Consider the following 23,619-nt stretch of genomic DNA (forward strand, 5'->3'; position numbering starts at 1 on the left):
TTGCGGCTTAATTTTTTTGAGTTGCAACTGAGTTTTGTTTTTTGTATTGAATTTTTTTTGTATTTTATTATTATTATTATTATTTGTAATGTAGCAACTGTCATTTTTCTTTAACATGGTAATTCGTTATGATTAATTATCATGTGAGCTAAATTTAATATTAACGATGGCTTTAATATTAACGATGGCATTTACAAAATCTGATTAAGAAATTAAATGTCAAATTACATTTGACTTTTAATTATATTTCCCATTCTTAAATGTAATAAATTTCTAATTTATTAAATTAAACATCTACTTTAAAACTCGTTTATATATAAAATAGATGACTTAATTTAATAGCAATAGAACTTATTACAAATGATGCGTCAGCTGATATGAATAAATCGTTTTTGCTACGAAAGTACTTCTTCTCTGTTGATTTTAACTTCTGCTTAATACTTTCTTTGTATCAGTATTCCTATACCATTTTGATAGCATTCAAATATCGATCCGTGTTTAACGCCTTCCCGTACTTCAATGTGGTTCAATCGACAGTTTTCGAAGACGTAAGTGAAAATTATTGTTTATTCTTAACATTATATTTGTTGTCTATTGTTGTACATTCTATTTGTTATCTATTGTATTATATTTGTTGTCTATTATATGCATTTTACACATAGACACCTTTTATACGGAGAATGTTGTACTACCTGTTTAACATGTCATGTTAATTTAAGTGTTTCACATGTCTTAATTGACTTTCCAGTTTTTAATTATCATCGCATACATTTATTAATTCATCAATTTGAAATATGCAGCGCCTTTTGGAGGAACAACCTCATCCAAATCATTTTAGATTTTTAAAAGCTACTGGTTTCTTTCATTTAGTTTAATTTTTTCATAGTAATACTATCATTCTATAGTTTGTTCTATTTTTTACTTTCCCAAAGATTAATGGTTTGGGACTTCATTCATGTTCTCTATTTTAACCATATCTATGGCGCAGTATGGGCACAAACACCATATGTGGCCATAAACACCACCAAACCAACCAATCAACCCTCATATCAGCAAGTAGCAACATCATGAAACCAAATTTATCCGATCATTTCGATATGATAATGATGAATTATAAAGCTATCTGTTTTGCTCATATTTTCTAAATTAACTAATAGCACTGAAAACATTTTTCATAAGTTTCAGCTGCCATAACTTTCCTTTCTTTTCAATTCGCTAAAATAACTTAAATTTGTGAAAGAAAATGTTTTATTTTTTTATTCATTTGTCGTTCAATAACTGTATCTGGGAAAGAACCAAACAAGTTCAATTTTTTTATCAAGCAATTTGGTAAATAAAGAAGATACCGAAGTAAAAGAATGAATAGAACTCCTAGACTTTCATTGACTCCATGCATATTTAAATTTGAATGAGTATAGAAAAGTAATATCTGTCGAAATTCTAACATTGTTACTTTTAATTGAGAATTTAGGACAAATATTGTATTCCTTTCACCTTATTTTTAAAAATTCCAAGTTACTATTAATAATGAATGAGTTATTTTGTAATTGTCTAATAGTCTTTTGTTGTGCTTTCGCATTTAAAATTATTATCCAGCTTGATTTTTCTGCTATCTTCAAGTACATTAATTTTCTTACGAAATGCAAATGAAAACAAATAAAGACAGAAAGTAAAATAAGTACACAAAAATATATAATGATTTCAGGCAGATTAGAATTATTTTTTGAACTTTTTAATTAACTGCAAAATATCTTTCTAAATCATATACTTATCTTCCAATCTTTTATAATACAATGCCTCTTCATAATATCTAAAAAAATTATTCAACCGCATGAATAGTAATTTTCTCCGATCAAATATGTGCATAAATTTCTGGATTTTATTTTCCGAAGTTGCCGTGGTATTATTCTTTTTGATGAAAATGCACCAAATTAATGAAGCTTATTTCAGTTAATCTACTAGACCTAGGCCAAATATTATTAATTCTTGTGGTGAAACTGTTAATTAATGATGTATTTACTTCGAAAATTAAACATACAAATTTACTCTTATTTATTTGATACAATTATGAAAACTTTATTCATAGGCATTTTATACCGATAAACACTTGGTGGTGTGTGCTCCAACTGGATCAGGAAAAACAGTTATTTTCGAACTGTGCATAGTGAGACTGCTCATACTTGTTTCAGACTTAGGAAATGCTCTCTCCAGATATAAAGTCGTTTACAGTAAGTACAATTTCTTTGAAGTTTTTCTTTTTGAAAAATGTTTATACGTTTACAAAATCTGACTATCAGAGATTTCCATTTATTTATTTCACATAATAAAGTTGTTTTTAATTATTAATCATTTTAACATGGCTTTTAGGTTGGCTTACTTTCAGTAAATTGTGTGAGATAAAAGCAAATATCGCTCAAAATACTCTGATAAAGTAAAAAATTTCATTTAAAATCACCAAATTTAGCACGTAATTATTTTTTTGGCAGTATGTTCTCAGTAATAAAAGATTTTTCAAAATTTCAATGAAGTTCTTAATGAATTAAAAATTAACCGAAACTCCAACGTTTTTATCTTTTATAATTGCTCTTTCCTCCTTTTATATTTTAATACAAACACATTTAAAATTCATTCATTAATTTTGCATTGGCTTTATTTTTTGTGCAATTATTTTAAATTTCATCTTGTTAAGTTTTTAAAATAGTTTGAAACGCAATTTGTAATAATTTTTTTTCATTCAAACCAATTTTATTATTTTACCAAATTTTTACTCGCGTACTTTTCTCAGTTTTAATATTATGATAAAAAAAATGCTTATTATAAATGGAAATTTCACTTTCATTTTAGTTTTTTCTGTAAATGGCCTAGTATAAAATATTTTATACAAAAAATGGAAAGAATTTCATGCAATCAATTTAAACTATTCGATGCTATTTAGGACTAGGTATCATAGACATAAAATTACTAAAGAAAAAGGCCCATGGAAAATAGTAGGAAAAACAATCCATATAAAGTTAACAAACAGTATTATTTTCATTTAAATTGAGATGTGGAATGATAGTTAAGGAGAGATCAATACAATCTAATATTCAAAGAACAAAGTGTTTGTGTGGAAACGTGATTTATATGTCAATCCATTGTAAAAATGTGTGAAAAACCTTTACAGCAGTAGCAAGGACTGCTCACTACAGTACCAAATAAAAAAAAAATCTTATTTTTACGTTTTTAAACCTGTTTGACAATTTTTCCACATTGAGAATTCGATGTGCATTGAAAATAAAACTTTTAAAGTAAAGAAAGCAGCAAATGTTACAAATTATGGTTGCATGGAAACCAGCTGCAGAAGATATCGAAATCCTCTTATTATGAAATAGTTGCAGATTAGCAAAAGTCAAGAACATTTCTCCCATTGACTTTAGGGTTGCATGCGCTGCTCCGAGCACACTGCTAGTTGTCTTTTATTTATATACAGAGTGATAAAAAAAAAAAAAAAACTTCCCCTGTATATGAAACTCTAGCGGCTACTCCGCTCAACCAATCAAACCAAAATTTCAGACATGGTTGTTTGAAGGTATGCGCTGGTGATTATTCTAAAGAACGCAGAGCTCATGGTTACGGTTACAGTGAGAGAATTTTGAAATTTTCGAATAGCAACACCCACTTTTTCCTTGCGCAAATTGATCAGCGGATTGAAAAAGCACAAATGGCGTTGGAACGATTAGCGTGTGACGGAAATTGCCGGTGTAAAGCATTTGCAAAGAAGAGCATTATAAAGGACTAATGATAACACAGAGAGGAGGAGCTTTGACGCATTTTGCATAATTCACATGGGTTAGACAGTAGAAACACCAATCGCAGAACGCCACGTGCAAAGCAGTGTGGGAAGAGTGTTTCTTCAGTCACCAACAAGATGACGCTTACAAAGAAACAACGAGGTGAATTGATAAAACTGTTTTATTTGAACGGGGCAAATGCTGCCGAAGCAGTGCGAATTTATCGGCGAAATCACAAGCTAAGACGAGGCCCATGTTCCGTAAGAAGTGTACGTGATCTGGTAAGAAAATTTGAAGAAACTGGATGCACTTGCGATCGGCCTCGATCCGGGTGGCCATCTGTTCCAGTTGAAGTTGTTGCGGAAGTGCATAACACGATTACTGCAGGTCCATCACATACTGCAAGAAGTATTGCTCGCATTTTGGATTTACCGAAAACCACAGTTCTCAGGCCTCTGCGCTCTGTCCTGCGGATGTTTCCTTATTGGTTTCAGCGCATCCAGATGTTGCAGTCTGGAGATGAGGAACTGCGTGTGGACTTCGCAAATTTTTTCCTCATCAAATATGATGAAGATGACAGATGGCCTCTGCGGATAATATGGAGGGATGAGGCACACTTCTCTTTAACTGGAAACGTTAACACCAAGAACTGTGCTCACTGGGCTGACAAAAACCATCACGATGTGGCACCAGTGCCTTTACACAAAGCCAAAGTGACTGTGTGGTGCGGCATCGCTAGCACATTTGTTCTCGGTTCGTACTTCTTCGAAGAGGTCACTACCACAGGTTTGAAATCGTGCTCTGTCATAAGTGCTCGGTATAAATCAATGTTGCAGAATTACGTTATTCCTGAATTGCAGCAACGAAATGTCATTAGTGACATTGTATGTATGCAAGATGGAGCTCCTCCACACGTCGCCCCAATGTGTTCGACCAGTGATGCAACAACACTTTGGTGATAGAGTCATCTCTCGTAACTTTGCAGTTTCATGGCCACCGCGATCATCCGACCTTACTCCTATAGATTTCTGGTTCTGGGGTTATCTGAAATCTAAAGTGTATAAGCCTGGTCCACGAGATGTGTCAGAATTGCAAGATACCATAACACGTGAAGTTATGTAGATTCCTCCTTTCATGTTACGTTCGGCATTGTTGTCCACAATCTCCCGAATGCAATTATTTGTCACTTGCGAAGGTGAACACGTTGAAAACCTGTAATTATAACTTTCCATTCCAATAAAAGCTTTTTTTCTCTTTCCTCACTATGTTGTCATTTGTCCTTTATAATGCTCTTCTTTGCAAATTCTTTACGCCGCCAAATTTCATGACACGCTAATCGTTCCAACACCATTTGTGGTTTTTCAATACGTTGATCAACTTGCGAAAGGAAAAAGTGGGTGTTGCCATTCGAAAATTTCAAAATTCTCTCACTGTAACTGTAACCGTGAGCTCTGCGTTGCTTAAAATCATCACAATCTCCAGCGCATACCTTCAAACAACCATGTCTGAAATTTTGGTTCGATTGGTTGAGCGGACAGGCCGCTAGGTTTTTCATATATAAGGGAAGTTTTTTTTTTTTACCACTCTGTATTTTTTCTTCCTTTCCTTCCTCCACAAGTTTGACCTTTCTTGATTTGTTTTCCTTCACTTTTTTGCGTTAACTATTATTTGGTGATGGTTTCACTTTCACATTGCCCAAACGAAATATTTTGCTTCAATATACAGTCGGATTTTTTTATTAGAAATTTATTGAAAGAGAGATATGTTGGTAGTTCTCTAAATGAAAATAAAGGTAATTACAATTAAAAAATTTCATTCTAGTTAGTAGTAAAGGTCTTTTGTCAGAATTTTATTTTAATCTATTCTCTTATATAATATTATTTGAAGCACTGCTCGTGTCTGAACTAACAAACTGCGATTGCTTCATAGATTATTGTTTTCTTTCGTCTAAAGAATGCATTTCCATTTACCAATGAAAATGAAAGTAGAGGCAAATAAGACAATTTAAAATTGCTCTGCATTTATATATTGCATGAAACAGAAGATGACTAGTCTATATAATCTAATTTAATTGTGAATATTTTTTATGAGAAACAATCAGGAGCATTCAAGATAATTATAGAAGCAATCCAAATCCATCCATTGTATGCTAAAAAAACAAAAACAAAAAACGCTGGTCTATTTTGCAGACCATAAACATAGCTTATCGGTAGCATGAAGTTATTTACGTTTCTGTTGCTTATAACTGTAATAATTTCTAAAAGATTTCATTGTCATTTTGGGATTGTATATTGCAGTGGCGCCCGTGAAGAGCCTCTGCCACGAGCGTTTTGAAGACTGGCGGCAGAAGTTTGAGTGTCTGGGAGCATCGTGCATGCAGCTCACGGGAGATACCGAGAATGAAGACTACTTTGAGTTGCAAAAGTACACCATCATCCTCACCACGCCTGTAAGAAAGGCAAAATGTTCTTTTTTTGTCTTATCATTTTAATGATAAAATTTATTCATGTAATCTCACTCAAAAGCATTATCTCTTTTAATATTCCTCTCATTAGCTAACATAAACGTAACATGATCAATTCCTTAATTTATCTCCTTTATAAAATTATTTGATAATAATATATAATGATAATTGTTAGAATAAATTAATAATATATTGCAGAGAATTAACTGTAAGTTAAAAAGTAACTGATTACAACAGCTATGTTTTAAAATTTTACACTTTAGTAATATTTAACTATTATTTACTAGCCGCCTTTGGTGACCAGCCGGTTCGCCAATCTTAATGTTCGTTAAAATTTTAATAATTAAATATTTTATGCAATTCCTACTTTAATAGATTCTTCATCAAAATATTTTAAAATTTCAAATTTTGATTGCCATATAATTCATTCATAATATTATAAAGGCCTTCAGTCATAACGTAATATGTATCTCTCTAATTTTCTGTTAGCACCCGTAGAATTTATGCTTTAAATTAAAGTGGAAAGAATCAATCTTCAATTAATATAATAATATTTTTTACTGAAACAAAGCAATTTTTTATAATCTGATAACTGAAAATAGAGCCACTCAGCGTTTAAACTTTATGGGCACTAAGGAATATCTTTTTTAATTTATGTAATATCTCAAGAATTTGTCAAAAAATTTTCTTAGATTCATTATGAGCAGATCGATTTATTAACAATGTTTAATTTTAAATGCATCAAACACTAAGAAAATAAAACGAATCGTTTAAAATAAACGGTTGAAAACAGGTTTTAAAAAAACTACTTAAAAAACGATATACTTAAAACTATAAGCATATACAAAAAATATATAACTAACATAAATACATTTTAATTACAAAAGCATGCAACGAACCTAAAAATAATTTAAATCCAGTCCGCATCCGTTGAAAATAATTGTCAACACAATGCGGAATTCAGAACACAATGCGCATGCGTGAATTTTCAACGCCAGTTACGTAACGCAAATACGTGATTTTTTCTACGCCAGTTGGGGTAACGCTATGCGGATTAGAAATTTTTAATTTCCTTTATTCTGTTTTATTTTAATTCAAAAGTACTTCAGAACGAATCTGAAAGATCGATTCATTAACAATGTTTCATTTTAAATGCATAAAACATTACGAAAATAAACAGAATCGTTTGAAATAATCCGCCGAAAAATGTTAACCCGAGCCTCATTACTGTTGGGAGAAAAAAAAAAAATTGAAGCCTTACTCATTTGGCGGTAGTGAAAATTGAAGATTTTTTTGGCGGGAAAGTTAGTTTTTAATTAATAATTAAAATTCTAACTAAAAATTCGAAAAAAGGAACCCCAGGTGCACATTCCCAACCTCCAAGGTATACATGTACCAAATTTGGTAGCTGTAGGTCAAACGGTCTGGCCTGTAGAGCGCCAACATCCACACACACACATTGAGCTTTATTACAGCCTGAGTAAAAACTTTAAGGCCAGTAAAACTTTTTGAGAAAATGGAAACATATAAACTGAGGAATTAAAATACCATTTGATTGATAATTATTTAGTATAAATAAAAGTAATAAAAGTAGAAAAATTAATTTGCAAATATTTTATTATTGGAAAATATTACAGAACACACAGAGGAATATTTGAGCCTGAGTAAAAACTTTAAGGCCAACATAGAAAATAACATATAAGAAAAAAATTACAAATTCTTAGAAGGTTGTGTAGGAGCCATTTCTTCGAATTACTTCAAATATTCTTGTTTTCATGGATGAAACAAGTTTTTAACAAAGGGTGGGGTCGGTTTTATACCATTCATCTTCGATTGTAGATTTCAGCCCTGTTGTTGATATAAAATGTCTCCCATTTGCATAAACTCTTCTTGCTAAGTCACCCCAAAGGTTCTCGATTGGGTTGAGGTCAGGTGATCTAGCTGGCCATTTCACAGTTTCAACATTGTTGACTTGGAACCAATTTTTTGTGCTGTTACTCGAATGGATAGTTGCATTGTCTTGCTGATATTTCCAATTTTCTCCAGCAAGACATTCAGCATTTGGCAAAAGATGATTTGTTAGGACATTTTGGTATCCTTGTGAATTCATTCTACCTGAAACGAATGGAATTGAGCCCACACCATTGTAAGCAAAACAGCCCCACGTCATGACAGATCCTCCACCTAATTAGTGCTTGGAGAATATTTCTTTTTCATTTTTTATATGCCAGTAGAAATTCCTGCCATCTGGTCCATCCAAATTCCATTTTTTTTCGTCAGAAAAAATAATTTCTATCCATCGGTTGTCCCAGGTCATGACTTTCTGGCCAAAGATCAAACGCTCTATTTTGTGTATCTGCAGTAACTGAGGCTTAGTCAATTTTGCTGTATAAGTGAACCTTCCAGACCTTCTAATTGTGTTATAAATCGTTTTTTGACAAACTTTTAAACCTGTCGTCGGAATCAGTTTCCTGGTTGAGTACTTTCCAGTAGATGCAAGTTGGCAAACTCTTCTTTCATCACGCGAGGACAAAGCTTTAGGTCTTCCCCCAGTATTCTTTTTACCATAATTGTCTTTCAATTTAAAAAAATTGTTGACTACAGTCTTTGATCTTCCTATCTTTATCGCAGTAGCACGACTACTCATTCCTGTTGAAGACAAAGCTTCGATCTGTCCTCTTTCACGATCAGTTAACTTCTTACCCTTCGCCATCTTCACAAAGATCACCAATACTTCGAAGAAATGTATGACAAATATGAAAATTGCAGCGTTGTCACAAGCTAGTAGTTGCAATGGTAATTACACGATTATATTATATTTATTTTTTAAAAAATGAATGGTGGCCTTAAAGTTTTTACTCAGGCAGAAATACTAACTTTTTAAATAACCACATGTTTCTCATAATTATGTATTTACAAATTATGTTTATGGCATTTATTTCTTATCAATGAACTTTAATAATTAATATTATCTGAATCCCTTTTATTTCATTTTACATTTTCTCAAAAATTTTTACTGGCCTTAAAGTTTTTACTCGGGCTGTATAAGTATATAGATTAACAGTATAATAAGAAATAAATGCAAAAGCTGCATCTAGCATTTTTTGCCGTATTATATAATATGTGTACATGCGTATATCTTTCTTCCGAAATCATAACAAATGTATTAAATCCTCTAAAATAACTATGTTTGATTCTAAAAATCATTGGAAGTGAGGCTTGATAAAGAGCACAAATGCATTCGATTGGAAAACGACGAAAGCGAAATCTTTCAATCCATATCAATTTCACTAAGGAAATTCTGATCTCTTTTTTATTTACATTGTTTCTGTGAAATAAAATAAACGCATTCCTCAATATACTTTTCCTATTAAAAGCTTAAAATAAACTACATAAGTGTATTTTTCACATAAGCTCATACTTTTTCACATATTTCTTGATCTGAAAATTGTTGACGACAGAAAATTAGCAAATACCAATGATCAAACCATTTCATGTTTCAGTATATTCTTTTTTACTAGTAATTCACCAGCGCCTTCAGATTTCAAAACAAAAACTTTGTTCTTCATCAATATCTATGACGCTATTTTTATTGAAATGATCTACAGGTCTTCTTTATCCGACTTATTTTTTGCCAGGCTCTCATTATCTAAACTAGAAATTAGATCCTTAAAAAGTCCTTATCAGAATAAATTGTATTGAGAATCTCTATAAAAAATTAAAATTGTTTACCAAATATTAAAGTGTGACTAAACACTATACTATGAACACCATCAAACAGTTTAATGCGACCTTTCCATTCTGTCTTTTTTTGAGACATGAATTAATATTTGAAAATTATTTTATTCTACAACCTTATGTAACTCTGAATTTTTCTGGATTGTTTCAGGAAAAGTGGGACAGTATAACAAGACTATGGAAAAACAACAAAAACCTCGTACAGACAGTCAAGTTGCTTCTCATAGATGAGGTATTGCCTTAGTACATGTAAATAGTATCTACCTCTAAGGTATTCTCTATAGCTATCGACATGCCCTCCAACTATCGATTTTATACAGGTTCACATTGCCAGCAAAATCTCAGCTTATTCTTATTTTAAATTTAATTGCTTTCAGCGATTCATTTGGTAACTGGAGACACTGATTATGTTTAACTTCGATTGAATTTGTTATATATAATTTAATATTCATGGTTTCCTTAACAAAAATTCCTTTCAGCATTTTAGACTGCAAATTTTGATAAACACTTAATCTTTATTTTTTTAGTTACTGCTGTTAATATAAACGTCTCAGATAAAATAGATATCTATTCTCGTTATCCACATTTAATTGCACTGATTTCCACCCATTTATTCCTCATATAAAACATGCATTTATTTCGAAATTAAAATCCCGTGCACATTTTACCTCAAACAGCATGACTGCCCAGCGCGCAATCTCATGTCCATAAGAAAAAATAGCACCATAATCATTGTACTTACCAGATATATTTCATAAAATATTTCACTATTGGAGGACTTCACAGTTATGTATTTATTATTCACACTTTTAATGAAAAAATTAATAGAATTAAAAATAAGCAGTGAAATAAAGAATAAAACTTACAATAATATTAATTTCCTTCAATGGTGGAAGAAATGCCCGCGTTTAAATATTTTAATATAATATTGCGACAAAAATTATTTGAGTTTCATTGCAAAAACAAGAGTTATTAACGTAAAAACGCCTTAATGTTTCTAATTTTTTAATTTGTGAAAAAAAATGGACAAAAATTAAGTCAAAAGATAATATTCAGAATTTTATGGTTCAGTAAAAATGATTTATTACACGTTGATATTAAAAATTATTGCTAGAAAACTCAAAAAAAAAAATTTGCTTAATGTTTACTAATTAAAATTTCTACTAAAACACTTCAAGTTGGGTATTTCATAGCCTTCAAACTATATTTATGCAAAATTTAAAAACACTGGATGAAAAGATCTACCATGTAGAGCACCAATACAAACAAGCAGACAGATAAGCATTAATTTCTATTATGAAAATGTTGTCTCAAAAATTACTATACAGTTATTTATAGCCTTTTGGTTGTTCGTTACTGAAAAATGATTTTTAAAAAATTTCTCCAAGAAAAGCTTTAATTGAAATTATAAGTTTAATGCGCACAAATTATGTGTATTTAAGAGCAGTAAAATAATATATGTATGAATTCATTAAACAATTCATACTTTAAGTAATAATTCACTATATGTGAAAGTGTTCAAAAGAAGTGGACTAAGTATTTATTTTTTCTTAACTATTGCGATTAAACATATATTTCCTACGACAAAGTTTCATCAAATATGATTCCAAAATGTATGAAAAACTTCAGCTTCTGAAAAAAAGGATGATATAAAGAAAAATTAGATTTTTATACTGTCCCCAAGGCTAAAAAGTGTCAGTTAGTAAAATATGTATCTTATATTTATCTATGCATTTACAAAATTTCATGCTTTGATCCGTAACATTGCTGCAATAATCAATGACAAATTTATTCTAACATTTTTTCGTGCTTCTGGCCGATGTTTGAGGAAAAATTTTGTACTAAATTTCAGATATATAATATAAACATTACGAAAGATTATTAAAAGAACATAATCAAAAAATAATAATTCATTTGTTAACTGACATTAAATTTTAAAACATAGTAAGATAATACATTAATTAAACTGCTTAAAAACTTGTTCAAAATGAACACTTTCGATACCTATACAAAGTTAATTTTTTAACAATACTTGCGCATATGAGATCGAGCTCATCACATGCGATATAAGGACTAGCTTCAGTTCGTAGAACCAAGATCTACAGAGCATCTGACAAAGCCAATGCATCCTTAGTTCAAACATAATAAAATAAATACCCCCCCCCCAAAAAAAAAATTGAACAAATTGGCATACTGTTGTATAAAATGGAATCAAACAAAGAATTTACCAAAATCGAAATATATTAAGACTTTACAGAAAGTTACCATAAATGATGAACCTCTAGCACGAAAGATAGATTTTTACCGTTCCAAAAGCGATAATTTGTAAAATTAATGTCTCTATCTGAATTAACGCAACATTCGTCTGTCAAAATTGCATTTTCCAGAAAAGAAAGATTTCATTTTATCTAAAACTGGGCCCAGTTGTAAATTTCTAGAGGTCAATGGTGTAAATGTATTCTATATGAATGCCACTTACTACGTTGAAATATTCTTTAAATTGTCGGTTTTGGAATGTTGAATTCTGGACTGAGTGTTCGCAAACTAGCATGAGTGTAATTTGAAAAATAAGACAAAATGCCAATTTTTGTATCACATGTATAACGACTCATCCTCCCCATTCTTCTTCGGGAAAATTAGGATCCTGATATCTGTATTCACTAGACACACTTCTTAGAAGAATACAGAAATTCAGAAAATGATATTTGTTTCTGCAGCAACCAAGCTGGTATTATAATTGTGTACAGCATAAACTGCCCTCATATTCAAATTTTCTTTATTATTGGAATATGTTATTCTTTTAGTAAGCGCAAAAGAGCAAGTAAAAAATTTTATTTTCTTGCTATTCATTCCATTTTTTCTCTGACATATTTTGAATGTTTAATTTAGTTTTTCAAATTTTTCTTTTCTTTTCTATAAAGTGGAATTTGCAACTGTCGATCAATGAAAGTGAACGTTGTATGGATTAGTAAATTTTTTTCAAGCCATGATGATTGTGTGATTACTATCACAGTTTGTTGCATATTACATATCACAAACTGTGTTACATATTACAGTTTTTCTATATTGAATTTCATTAGAATTAGAATTAGAAATTTTCATTTCTAAATTAAATATTTTCATCTAAATATGTGATTAGTATTTTTAAATTTAAAAATAAGTATATCTGTGCAAATTTTGTAGATATAAAGGAGGAATTTTGTGTGAACGTAGATAAATGTAAGAAAAACATTTTACTAAGTGATACTTTTACACTATAAAGGATGCATAAAAATTTAATTTAAAAAAATTTTCCTATTAGCCTCCATAGAAGCTAAATTTCTTATCTTATTTAATGAAACCTGGTAAATCGAAGCATATTTCTAGGTAAAATATTTAGAGATATAGAAGATTGTTCCATACTTTTAGTACACCCTGTATATTCTATACTAGAAAGAATCAACTATTATTTATTTAACGCTTTTATTTAAATTTGTAAAATATTTAATAAAAACAGCATTCAAGTCAGAGAAAAGCAAGTTCAGATTGGATTAGCATGAGCAATGATGACCTCTCCTATCCTCGCTTTCTTCACTATTTTTTCCCATTTTCTTACTATTCCTGTTACACTCCCATCCATGTTTTGTTAGATCATTGAAATCTTGTGCTTAATCTAATGTTTTGCATGCAGAATACAAATGGGTAATGTGTGGTGATTTGAAGATTAATCTTTATCGTTTCTATAAACTAGTTGCATAAAATTCCCAATTGTCTTTGAGAATAGAGAAATCGTGTTAATAAAGAGCATTCGTTTGAAGGAAGAATAGCAAAAGGAAAGATATTGTGATATGGAGTCAAAAATATTCGAAAGAGTATTTCTAATAATACAAAAAAGTTATTACTTACATCATCTCGTAAAAATTTCAAATCATAAAATTTTTTCAAGGCTTTACCAAATGAGAAAAGTGTTTCAAATATTTTTATGAATAGTTCCCACATTTATATCATGAAAAACTGAAAGAATCCAGACAAAATAATTTGCAAGATCCGATGAAAAAAATAGATAAAGAATGAAAATTTTTGCTCAAAATAGGAAAAATTGAAAGAAAAGATGGAATCTTTCGAATGAACAATAAATAGCTTTCTTAGCAACTTAGAGATTCAATTTACAAATTTTTCATGGATGAGACGTTAGCAAATTTCAAGATATAGTGCAATATGAGCATGAAAATTTCACCAACTACATTCGCGCTTGAATCCGCTAAAAAATTTAATGTAATCAACGAGCAGTAGAAGGGAAGACTTCACTAAAATATAAAAGGAATAGAACGGCGATATCAAGGAGAGTAGAATATAAGAATAATAATCGAGTAGGAAAGGCAATGTTTAATTGCAACAATTTTTGGAAGAAAAAAAATGTTAATATTTTTTAATGTATTCGGGATTCTATGATTATAACTATTTTTTATGACAATTATTCATTCATTATATATATAAAAACATTCAATAATTTTGTTGATTTTAGCACAAGAAATATTTTTTCAAAACCAGTCGGCTCTTACAACTTACCCCGGATATGCAGCAAGTTGTAACAATAGAAGCAAAAATATTTAAGATTCTTTTTTCTTTACCATTCTTTTATTAATTAAGCTACATAAGACATTTGGTGATTACTACCACTTAACATAATGATAACAAATAATATCAAATAGTTTACAGTAAAATAAGAATAAAAGTATTTAATCGATCAATACAGAAGTCATTCTGCATTAGAATTGAAATGAACGAAAGCAAGTAGTAAAATGTTTCCTATCGTACACATCTTGTACCAACATGTTTCTAATGAAGCATTGAACTCATTTATCTTTATTGGGTTAAGAAGACAGTGATGTCTTGTGTTCCAGACTAGAGCATTCCCTATTAGATATCCGATTTCGCCGAAGAACCACCGTCTAAGCAGATTTGATGCTGCGCTAAATCTGTCGGGGCTAAATGTCTTCGCCCCGCGAAAGAGGAAGAGGAAATGCCATCACAGACGCTATTCTCTGACCTGATCGTTGGGTCTATTGCAAATGAGCCCTACCTTTGCCTCAAAATAGGATGTTACTGAAATATACGATAATAATAATTTTAAAAAATCATCAGAGCTGATGTAGACATCTCCGAAAACTAAAGGAAGATCATTCGTCTTCTTTAAAATCTGTGTGTTAATTCAGAATTATTTTCTTCACTCTTTTTTACATTGTTTTTGCTTTTATGTTTTTCGCTTATACCTTCTCCTTATTCATATACTTTTTTCTTGCTTTTATTTCTTATGAATTATATAATTATTTTATTTCCACTGCTTCTTTATCAGATGGTTGGAATTAATTCTTTAAATCTTTTTCTTTAAATTTAAAGTCTCTGTTAGACTCTTTCAAAGGTGAATCCGTAGAGAAAGATATGATATTTGAAGACGCATTATAATATTTAAAGCAAAAAGTCTAAGTACGTGAACCAAGCACAACTGAAAAAACTTTCGCAAGTTGCTATCTTAACAACTTGCTCCTTCGCATAGTTTCGGACGTTTTTATAGATTTATAAAAAATATATTGCAATTAGGAAAAAAAATTAAACCGTCTTCTTAAATCCTGATACATAGACAAAGTAAATGTGTAAAAATATTTTTAAAAATAATCAATTAACCTGTCTTAAATCAAAATTTACAAAATATTTTTAAAAATAATCAGTTAAATTATCTTAAATCAAAATTTGCAAAATATTTATTTTCAAAACTGACTAGTCAAAATGGAGCACTCACAATTTCTCACTATCTGTTTCGTCTGGTTCAGTAACTGTGTTGATGTAATAAGGCTCACCATAATAATCAGGTTTAACAAAATTTCTAATTAAAAATTTAAAACCCACGATGTAATGTGCATGTTACAATTAGTCCCTGGCTCCCCTAAGTGCTGAAGTTAGAAAGAAGAGATTGTCGTCCATTTCACCAGGAGAAAAGTAGAAAATGAACTTTCGAAAAGAAGATAGTATAATTTTGGAAAAATTTGTGACCTTTTTTAAAAAAATTCATTTCATTTTAAATCACAACAGAAGTAGAATATAAATATGCATTTATAAAGTTATAACATTTTGATTTTAAATTATTTCTTCCAACATATGAAATCTTTCGATGAAAAAAGAAATCTTACGTAATTGAAAAAACCATAGATTTCATCTTTGGAATCAAGATCGTAAATTAAGATACAATTTTCAGAAAACATTCTTTGCAGACCTGCGTAATTAATAATGATAAAACATATATGGATAAACATTTGATGTTTCAGCGATAATAGATTTTTTTTTTTATCTTTCACATTGAATAACTTTTTCATAATTCTGAGACAGCCAATTATATTCCTAAGATTCACCTTTTGAATGAAGAGGAGCGTGGTGCCACCATGGAAGCTGCTCTCAGCCGGATGAAAACCATCCAAAACGTCTTGCTCGGCGAGGCAAGGGGAAAACCAGGCGCCCAAGAACCCTCTCTGAGGTTCGTTGCCGTCTCCGCCACATTTCCGAACGCCGAAGATGTAAGTTAAATGTATCTTTATTGTGAAAATGAATGATATTACCTTGGAGATGGTATGATTACCAACTACCTTCAAAGGTGTCAAATGGGTAAATATCATCCACAGAACAGTGCTTTTCGGGGGGGGGGGGGCGAAATATTCGAGTCGTGATATTAAAATGGTGCAATAAGCTGGCATATTTTTCCATTCTTCCACTGGTGCGTGGGACACCGAAATCGCCTTCATTACATCTTTGAGATTATAAAAAAAGAAATAAAATGTTGTAATAAAAATTTGAAATATATATATTAATTTGTTTGTTTTTTGCTAGATAAAATTCGCTATAAAATCAAACCAAAGATTTCAGTGCTATAATAATGCAAGTTAATTCTGATAGCAACTTTAGAAACAGAATGTATACGAGATCATTGTTCAGTGCTCATTTTTTGCATAGTAAATTATTGACGAATGCAAGTTTAATTTATCTTAACTGGCATTTTTCTTTTTGTTAAATGAAAATGCGGAGCTCTGATGACATCTTATATAATTGTCCCAATATATTACTTATTTGATTGTATTCACAAAATATCGCCTATACTAAGAGTCACTGCAACCGTTGTATCAAACAGCATCCAGAAAAACGGATACATATTGATTCAAATAATACTGTGAAAAAAACTTTAAATTAATCAAATACTTAACTACTGAATCTCACTTTTTAATAATATCTATTCTTCTAGGATTGTACTTAATTTCATCCTCCAAGATATGGAGTAGCAATAAACATTCGAAAGTATAATTATTATGAACTAGCCGCCTTTGGCGACCAGCCGGTTCGCCAATCTTAATGTTCGTTAAAATTTTAATAATTAAATATTTTATGCAATTTCTACTTTAATAGCTTCTTCATCAAAATATTTTAAAACTTCAAATTTTGATTATCATATAATTCATTCATAATATTATAAAGGCCTTCAGTCATAACGTAATATGTATCTCTCTCATTTTCTGTTAGTACCCGTAGAATTTATGCTTTAAATTAAAGTGGAAAGAATTTATCTTCAATTAATATAATAATATTTTTTACTGAAACAAAGCATTTTTTTATAATCTGATTACTGAAAATAGAGTCACTCAGCGTTTAAACTTTATGGGCACTAAAGAATATCTTTTTAAATTTATGTAATATCTCAAGAGTTGGCCAACAAAATTTTCTTAGATTCATTATGAGCAGATCGATTCATTAACAATGTTTAAATTTAAATGCATCAAACACTAAGAAAATAAAACGAATCGTTTAAAATAAACGGTTGAAAACGGTAGAATTTATGCTTTAAATTAAACTGGAAAGAATTTATCTTCAATTAATATAATAATATTTTTTACTGAAACAAAGCAATTTTTTTATAATCTGATTACTGAAAATAGAGTCACTCAGCGTTTAAACTTTATGGGCACTAAAGAATATCTTTTTTAATTTATGTAATATCTCAAGAGTTGGTCAACAAAATTTTCTTAGATTCATTATGAGCAGATCGATTCATTAACAATGTTTAAATTTAAATGCATCAAACACTGAGAAAATAAAACGAATCGTTTAAAATAAACGGTTGAAAACAGGTTTTAAAAAAACTACTTAAAAAACGATGTACTTAAAACTATAAGCATATACAAAAAATATATAACTAACATAAATACAATTTACTTACAAAAGCATGCAACTAACCCAAAAATAATTTAAATCATCCATTGATAACGTTGTCATGGCAACAATCAGAACAGAATGCGCATGCGTGAATTTTCTTCGCCGGTTACGTAACGCAAATACGTGATTTTTTTCTACGCCAGTTGGGGTAACGCTATGCGGATTAGAAATTTTTAATTTCTTTTATTCTGTTTTATTTTAATTCAAAAGCACTTCAGAATGAATCTGAAAGGTTGATTCATTAACAATGTTTAATTTTAAATGCATCAAACATTAAGAAAATAAACAGAACCGAATGAAATAATCCGCCGAAAAATTTTAACCCTAGCCTCATTACTGTTGGGAGAAAAAAAACTGAAGCCTTTCTCGTTTGGCTCTGGGGATAATGGAAGATTTTTTTGGCGGAAAAGTTGGCGGTGGGGAAAATGAAAGATTTTTTTGGCGGGAAAGTTAGTTTTTAATTAATAATTAAAATTCTAATTAAAAATTCGAAAAAAGAAACCCCAGGTGCACATTCCCAACCTCCAAGGTATACATGTGCCAAATTTGGTAGCTGTATGTCAAACGGTCTGGCCTGTAGAGCGCCAACACACACACACACACACACACATTGAGCTTTATTATAAGTATAGATAAAATAAAATGATTAATTTAAGATATCACCGCAATGTAAATGTTATAAATCGTTAAACTACAATGTTTGAATCAAATCAACTATATTTTTTGTTGCAGGCAGCTGAATGGCTTGGAATGGACAACTGTAAAGGAGTGGCTTACAAGTATGCTTCTTAAATCAGCTTCTTGGATTTTAAAACTATTTCAAAAAAAAAAAGGAAGAAAAATTATAGTTGGAGTTCTATTCTCACTTGTTCAAATATATTTCGTCTAATCCTTGAGTCAAGAATTCATGATAAAGGAAGGAATGACCGTGGAGCATTACATGCCTCCTGAATTAGAAATCTGACATCTTCAGCATGATGAAGGAAGGGGTTTTGTTACCTCCCTGCAGGATATTGAGGGAAACTGATTCACAACACTACCCTCTCCTTTCAAAGGAATATTTGACATAATTAAGAAGTGGATTTTTCAACTTGAAATTTTGATTATTTAAAAATTGTTTCAAAGTTTAATCAGCCGCTTTCAGAAAAATATGTAATATCATTTTCTTAAAAAAATTAGAATAAGATACTTACATGAATTTTACTTTTATCTCAGTCAAAATAACGCTTTAAAAATAAAGGGAACAACACAATTATTGACGTAATCAGAGACGCATTATTCAATTAATTTTATAAATTTTTTTATTGGTTTTTATTGTTGGAGCTTGAAAGTTCCCATTTACAAATATTGTGTAATTCTGTCATCAGGATAATATTTAAAATATATAAATAATATTTGAAACAAAAGCTTAAGAAATATAAGTTTGACATCGTTAAAAATATTCTGAAATCAAAGCAATAGCATTCAAAGAAATTCGGTCAATGTTTCAATATTATTATATCTGTATACTTAATATTTAGATTGACATTAATATATAAGTTATTGATATGTTTTTGCAGTGTTAATCGGTGATACTTTTTTAGTTTTCCAGTAATCTTATAAATCATTAACAGTTTCGAATTGTTTAATTTTATGACCTCTAATTTATTATTACAGTTATTATTTATTTATTATATACTTTATGTTCTTAATTATGTTATCCTGCGTTTTTTTTAATTTAAAACTCCATGATTGTTTTATTTCTTTGGGGATTTCTAGGCCCCAAATTCAAATATATTGCAATGAAGGAGAAAATTAACTCTTTTCCGTCTTTACGGGAACTTCTAAATCGGAAGAATCGAGGTATTCCAACATGAATTAGTTCACATAAATATAGAAATCATTAATCCAAGCGTTCTCCTTTTTTATTATCTTTTTCATTTTCAAGACGAGGATACAGGCGCATAAGATTATTTACAAATAATTACATATTTTATTTTACATGCACGAATTCTTTATATAGTCGCGTTCTTACACACCTTATCAACCAAAACTAAATTGAAATTGAAACTGACTTCTTTTTCTGTGGGATCATGGGATTTTTTTCCTGGCTTCACCATTATGCATGCTCAAAAGAGTTACATCATATTATGGTTAAGCTAGGAATTCCTACTGATTCTTCAAATTATTAATTAAATATATATAATAAAACATATCACATTTGTGACAAAATATAATTCTTTGTTCTCTGTCTTACAGAATGAATGACAATTTGAGACCAGTTCATTTAAGAAAGGTCGTTCTGGGTTACCCATGCTCTGACACGCTTTCCGAATTTCGCTTTGATCTGAACCTTTCTTATAAACTAGGACATGTGATCCAAAGTTATTCTGAAGGAAAACCGACGCTTGTGGTCAGTAATGCTTTTCCTTCATTTCTTAAAGTTCACAGAAATCTGTCAATAATATTATACAAAAAAAAGATATCCGAAAAAATATATTACGATTTTATGCTGTATCGAATTCTAAGCAAAATTTCTAAAATAAAGAAGTTTATTCAGCAAAGAACAAATTTATTCATCACAACATTAAATAAAAATAAGAAAAGCGCTTTATTTAAATTTTGCGGCAAATTAAAAAAATGTGTATATGCATAGAAATATCTATACTTATAATAAAGCTCAATGTGTGTGTGTGTGTGTGTTGGCGCTCTACAGGCCAGGTCATTTGACATAAAGCTACCCAATTTGGTACATGTATACCTTAGAGGTCGGGAATGTGCACCTGGGGTCCCTTTTTTTGAAATTTTAATTAGAATTTTAACTATTAATTAAAAACTAACTTTTCCGCCAAAAAAATCTTCCATTTTCCCCACCGCCAAATGAGTAAGGCTTTAGTTTTTTTCTCCCAACAGTAATAAGGCTAGGGTTAACATTTTACGGCGGATTATTTCAAACGATTCTGTTTATTTTCTTAATGTTTTATGCATTTAAAATTAAACATTGTTAATTAATCCATGTTTCAGATTCATTCTGAAGTACTTTTGAATTAAAATAACACAGAATAAAGGAAATTAAAAATGTATTATCTGCATAGCGTTACCCCAACTGGCGTAGAAAAATTCACGCACTTGCGTTACCGTAAAAGGCGAAGAAAATTCTCGCATGCGCACTGTGTTCTGATTGTTGGCATGGCAACCATTATCAACGGACGATTTAAATTACTTTTAGGTTAGTTGTATGCTTTTGTAAGTAAATTGTATTTATGTTAGTTATATATTTTTTGTATATGCTTATAGTTTTAAGTACATCGTTTTTTAAGTAGTTTTTTTTAACCTGTTTTCAATTATTTAAATTACTTTTAGGTTAGTTGTATGCTTTTGTAAGTAAATTGCATTTATGTTAGTTATATATCTTTTGTATATGCTTATAGTTTTAAGTACATCGTTTTTTAAGTAGTTTTTTTAAACCTGTTTTCGACCGATTATTTTAAACGATTCATTTTATTTTCTTAGTGTTTGATGCATTTAAAATGAAACATTGTTAATGAATCGATCCGATCATGATGAATCTGAGAAAATTTTGTTGACAAATTCTTGAGATATTACATAAATTAAGAAAGATATTCTTTAGTGCCCATAAAGTTTAAACGCTCAGTGACTCTATTATCAGTAATCATATTATTAAAAAAAATGCTTTGTTTCAGTAAAAAAATATTATTATATTAATTGCAGATTAATCCTTTACACTTTAATTTAAAGCATAAATTCTACGAGGGGTAACAGAAAATTAGAGAGATACATATCACGTTATGACTGAGGCCTTTATAATATTATGAGTGAATTATATGACTATCAAAATTTGAAGTTTTAAAATATTTTGCTGAAGAATCTATTAAAGTTGGAATTGCATAAAATATTTAATAATCAAAATTTTAACGAACATTAAGATTCGCGAATCGGCTGGTCGCCAAAGGCGGCTAGTGTTTAATATTTCAAAAGTTTTAGTTAGTTTTACCAAATGCTCAGTATATTTTTAAATGAGTCATGTTTTAACCTCCTTTATCTATCTTCGTCTCAGTCTTGCCGATTTTAAAAGTTATTTAACCATATACTGAATGTATGAGCTTCAAGAAATGGGGCCTAATGTACGAGACTGAAATGTTCTAGAACAGCGCGTTTCATTATCACGTAGGCATTATTATTTTTGTGAAAAAAATTCAAACGAATGTGAGTTTTTCACCAGCTCATTACGTCATCTTATCTGATTCTATCTAAAATTAATGGCATGATAAATGTTATTCTTTACCTTCTTTGTATGACAACCCCATTTAATTTGGTTACAATTTTTTCAAGGAAAATGAAATCATCGTTTCGTTTGTCGAATCACTTTATACTTCAGAATAGTTAAACTTTCTTAACCAATATTTTTATAAGTTATTTAATGCAGAATATTTTTAGTTAAAATAAGTCAAAATGTTCCCTTTATTACCAATTTATATAAAATTAATTTTCTTAGAATAAGACTTAAATAATTTTCCTATTCCAGTTTTCAATTTTATCTAAGAATTTCATTTATGATACACTGCGATACAAAAGTTAAGACACTCGCATTCATTCGGCTTTAACATCTAGTATTGGGATAGAAGAATTTCAAAGAAATTTAGCACATTTAAAAGCCCCTTTAAAATGGTATAATCAAAATATACTTTTTTTATTTTTTTAACTTTTTGAATAAAAACTGAAATTGGCATTTTGAAAAAGTTTAAACATAATTGCGAGCTGCTAAGAATGTTTGTTAGCTTATGCAAATATAAAAAAAGACGACTTCACAGACTTCGAATTTTTAAATTCTGCAAATAACAACACTTCTTAGTCAATATGCCGCAAAGAAAAGAATTCAAACAGATGAGGTTAAAGAAGATTTAGCATTTAAAAGTTGAATGTACGCTCGTTTCAACTACCATTATTTGATCAAGGAAATTTATTTATCGAGTTTTACTTTATGGATTGAGATATAAAGCAAAACGGAAATGTAGGAGACTGCGTGCGAAGAAAAACCGAGATAATCTCATCGTACTGACATAACTTATGCAAGGAAGGAGCTTCAGTGTTATATCATTTACAAACAAGGTGGTGGTTAGGTAATGACTCAAACATGCTTTTGCTAAAATGAACAAATGTATATGCCATTTAGACTTAGATAACTTGCTGCCATCATTTAATGAGTTTCTACTTGGCCAGTTGTGAGAAGTTCAACAAGACAATTTTTCAGTTCACACTGCAAGCGTCACAAAGATTTAGTTTAATGATCAGAAAATAAAATTGCATGACTTGATAACAGATAGCCCAATTCTTAACCAGATATAGAGTCTTTGAAGCATTATTCATCGCTATGTTTGCAGCAACGCTAGCACTATTCTTCTGCATTTAGATCTA

The 23,619-nt window shown here is 30.1% G+C and overlaps 1 protein-coding gene across 1 annotated transcript in view; it reads left to right on the plus strand.

Annotated features, from left to right (window-relative positions):
* Window positions 1–377: 377 nt before the first annotated feature.
* The window catches only part of LOC129983945 (probable ATP-dependent DNA helicase HFM1), a 68,703-nt gene continuing 45,461 nt past the window's right edge, over window positions 378–23,619 (plus strand). The window contains exons 1-7 of the mRNA XM_056093677.1: window positions 378–548; window positions 2,087–2,228; window positions 6,068–6,219; window positions 10,124–10,204; window positions 16,353–16,524; window positions 18,941–18,983; window positions 20,443–20,596. Of these exons, the coding sequence (XP_055949652.1) occupies window positions 378–548; window positions 2,087–2,228; window positions 6,068–6,219; window positions 10,124–10,204; window positions 16,353–16,524; window positions 18,941–18,983; window positions 20,443–20,596 (915 nt within the window). The remainder of the gene's footprint in view (window positions 549–2,086; window positions 2,229–6,067; window positions 6,220–10,123; window positions 10,205–16,352; window positions 16,525–18,940; window positions 18,984–20,442; window positions 20,597–23,619) is intronic.

Source organism: Argiope bruennichi, chromosome 9 (genome assembly GCF_947563725.1).
Source record: "Argiope bruennichi chromosome 9, qqArgBrue1.1, whole genome shotgun sequence".
Lineage (NCBI taxonomy): Eukaryota > Metazoa > Arthropoda > Arachnida > Araneae > Araneidae > Argiope > Argiope bruennichi.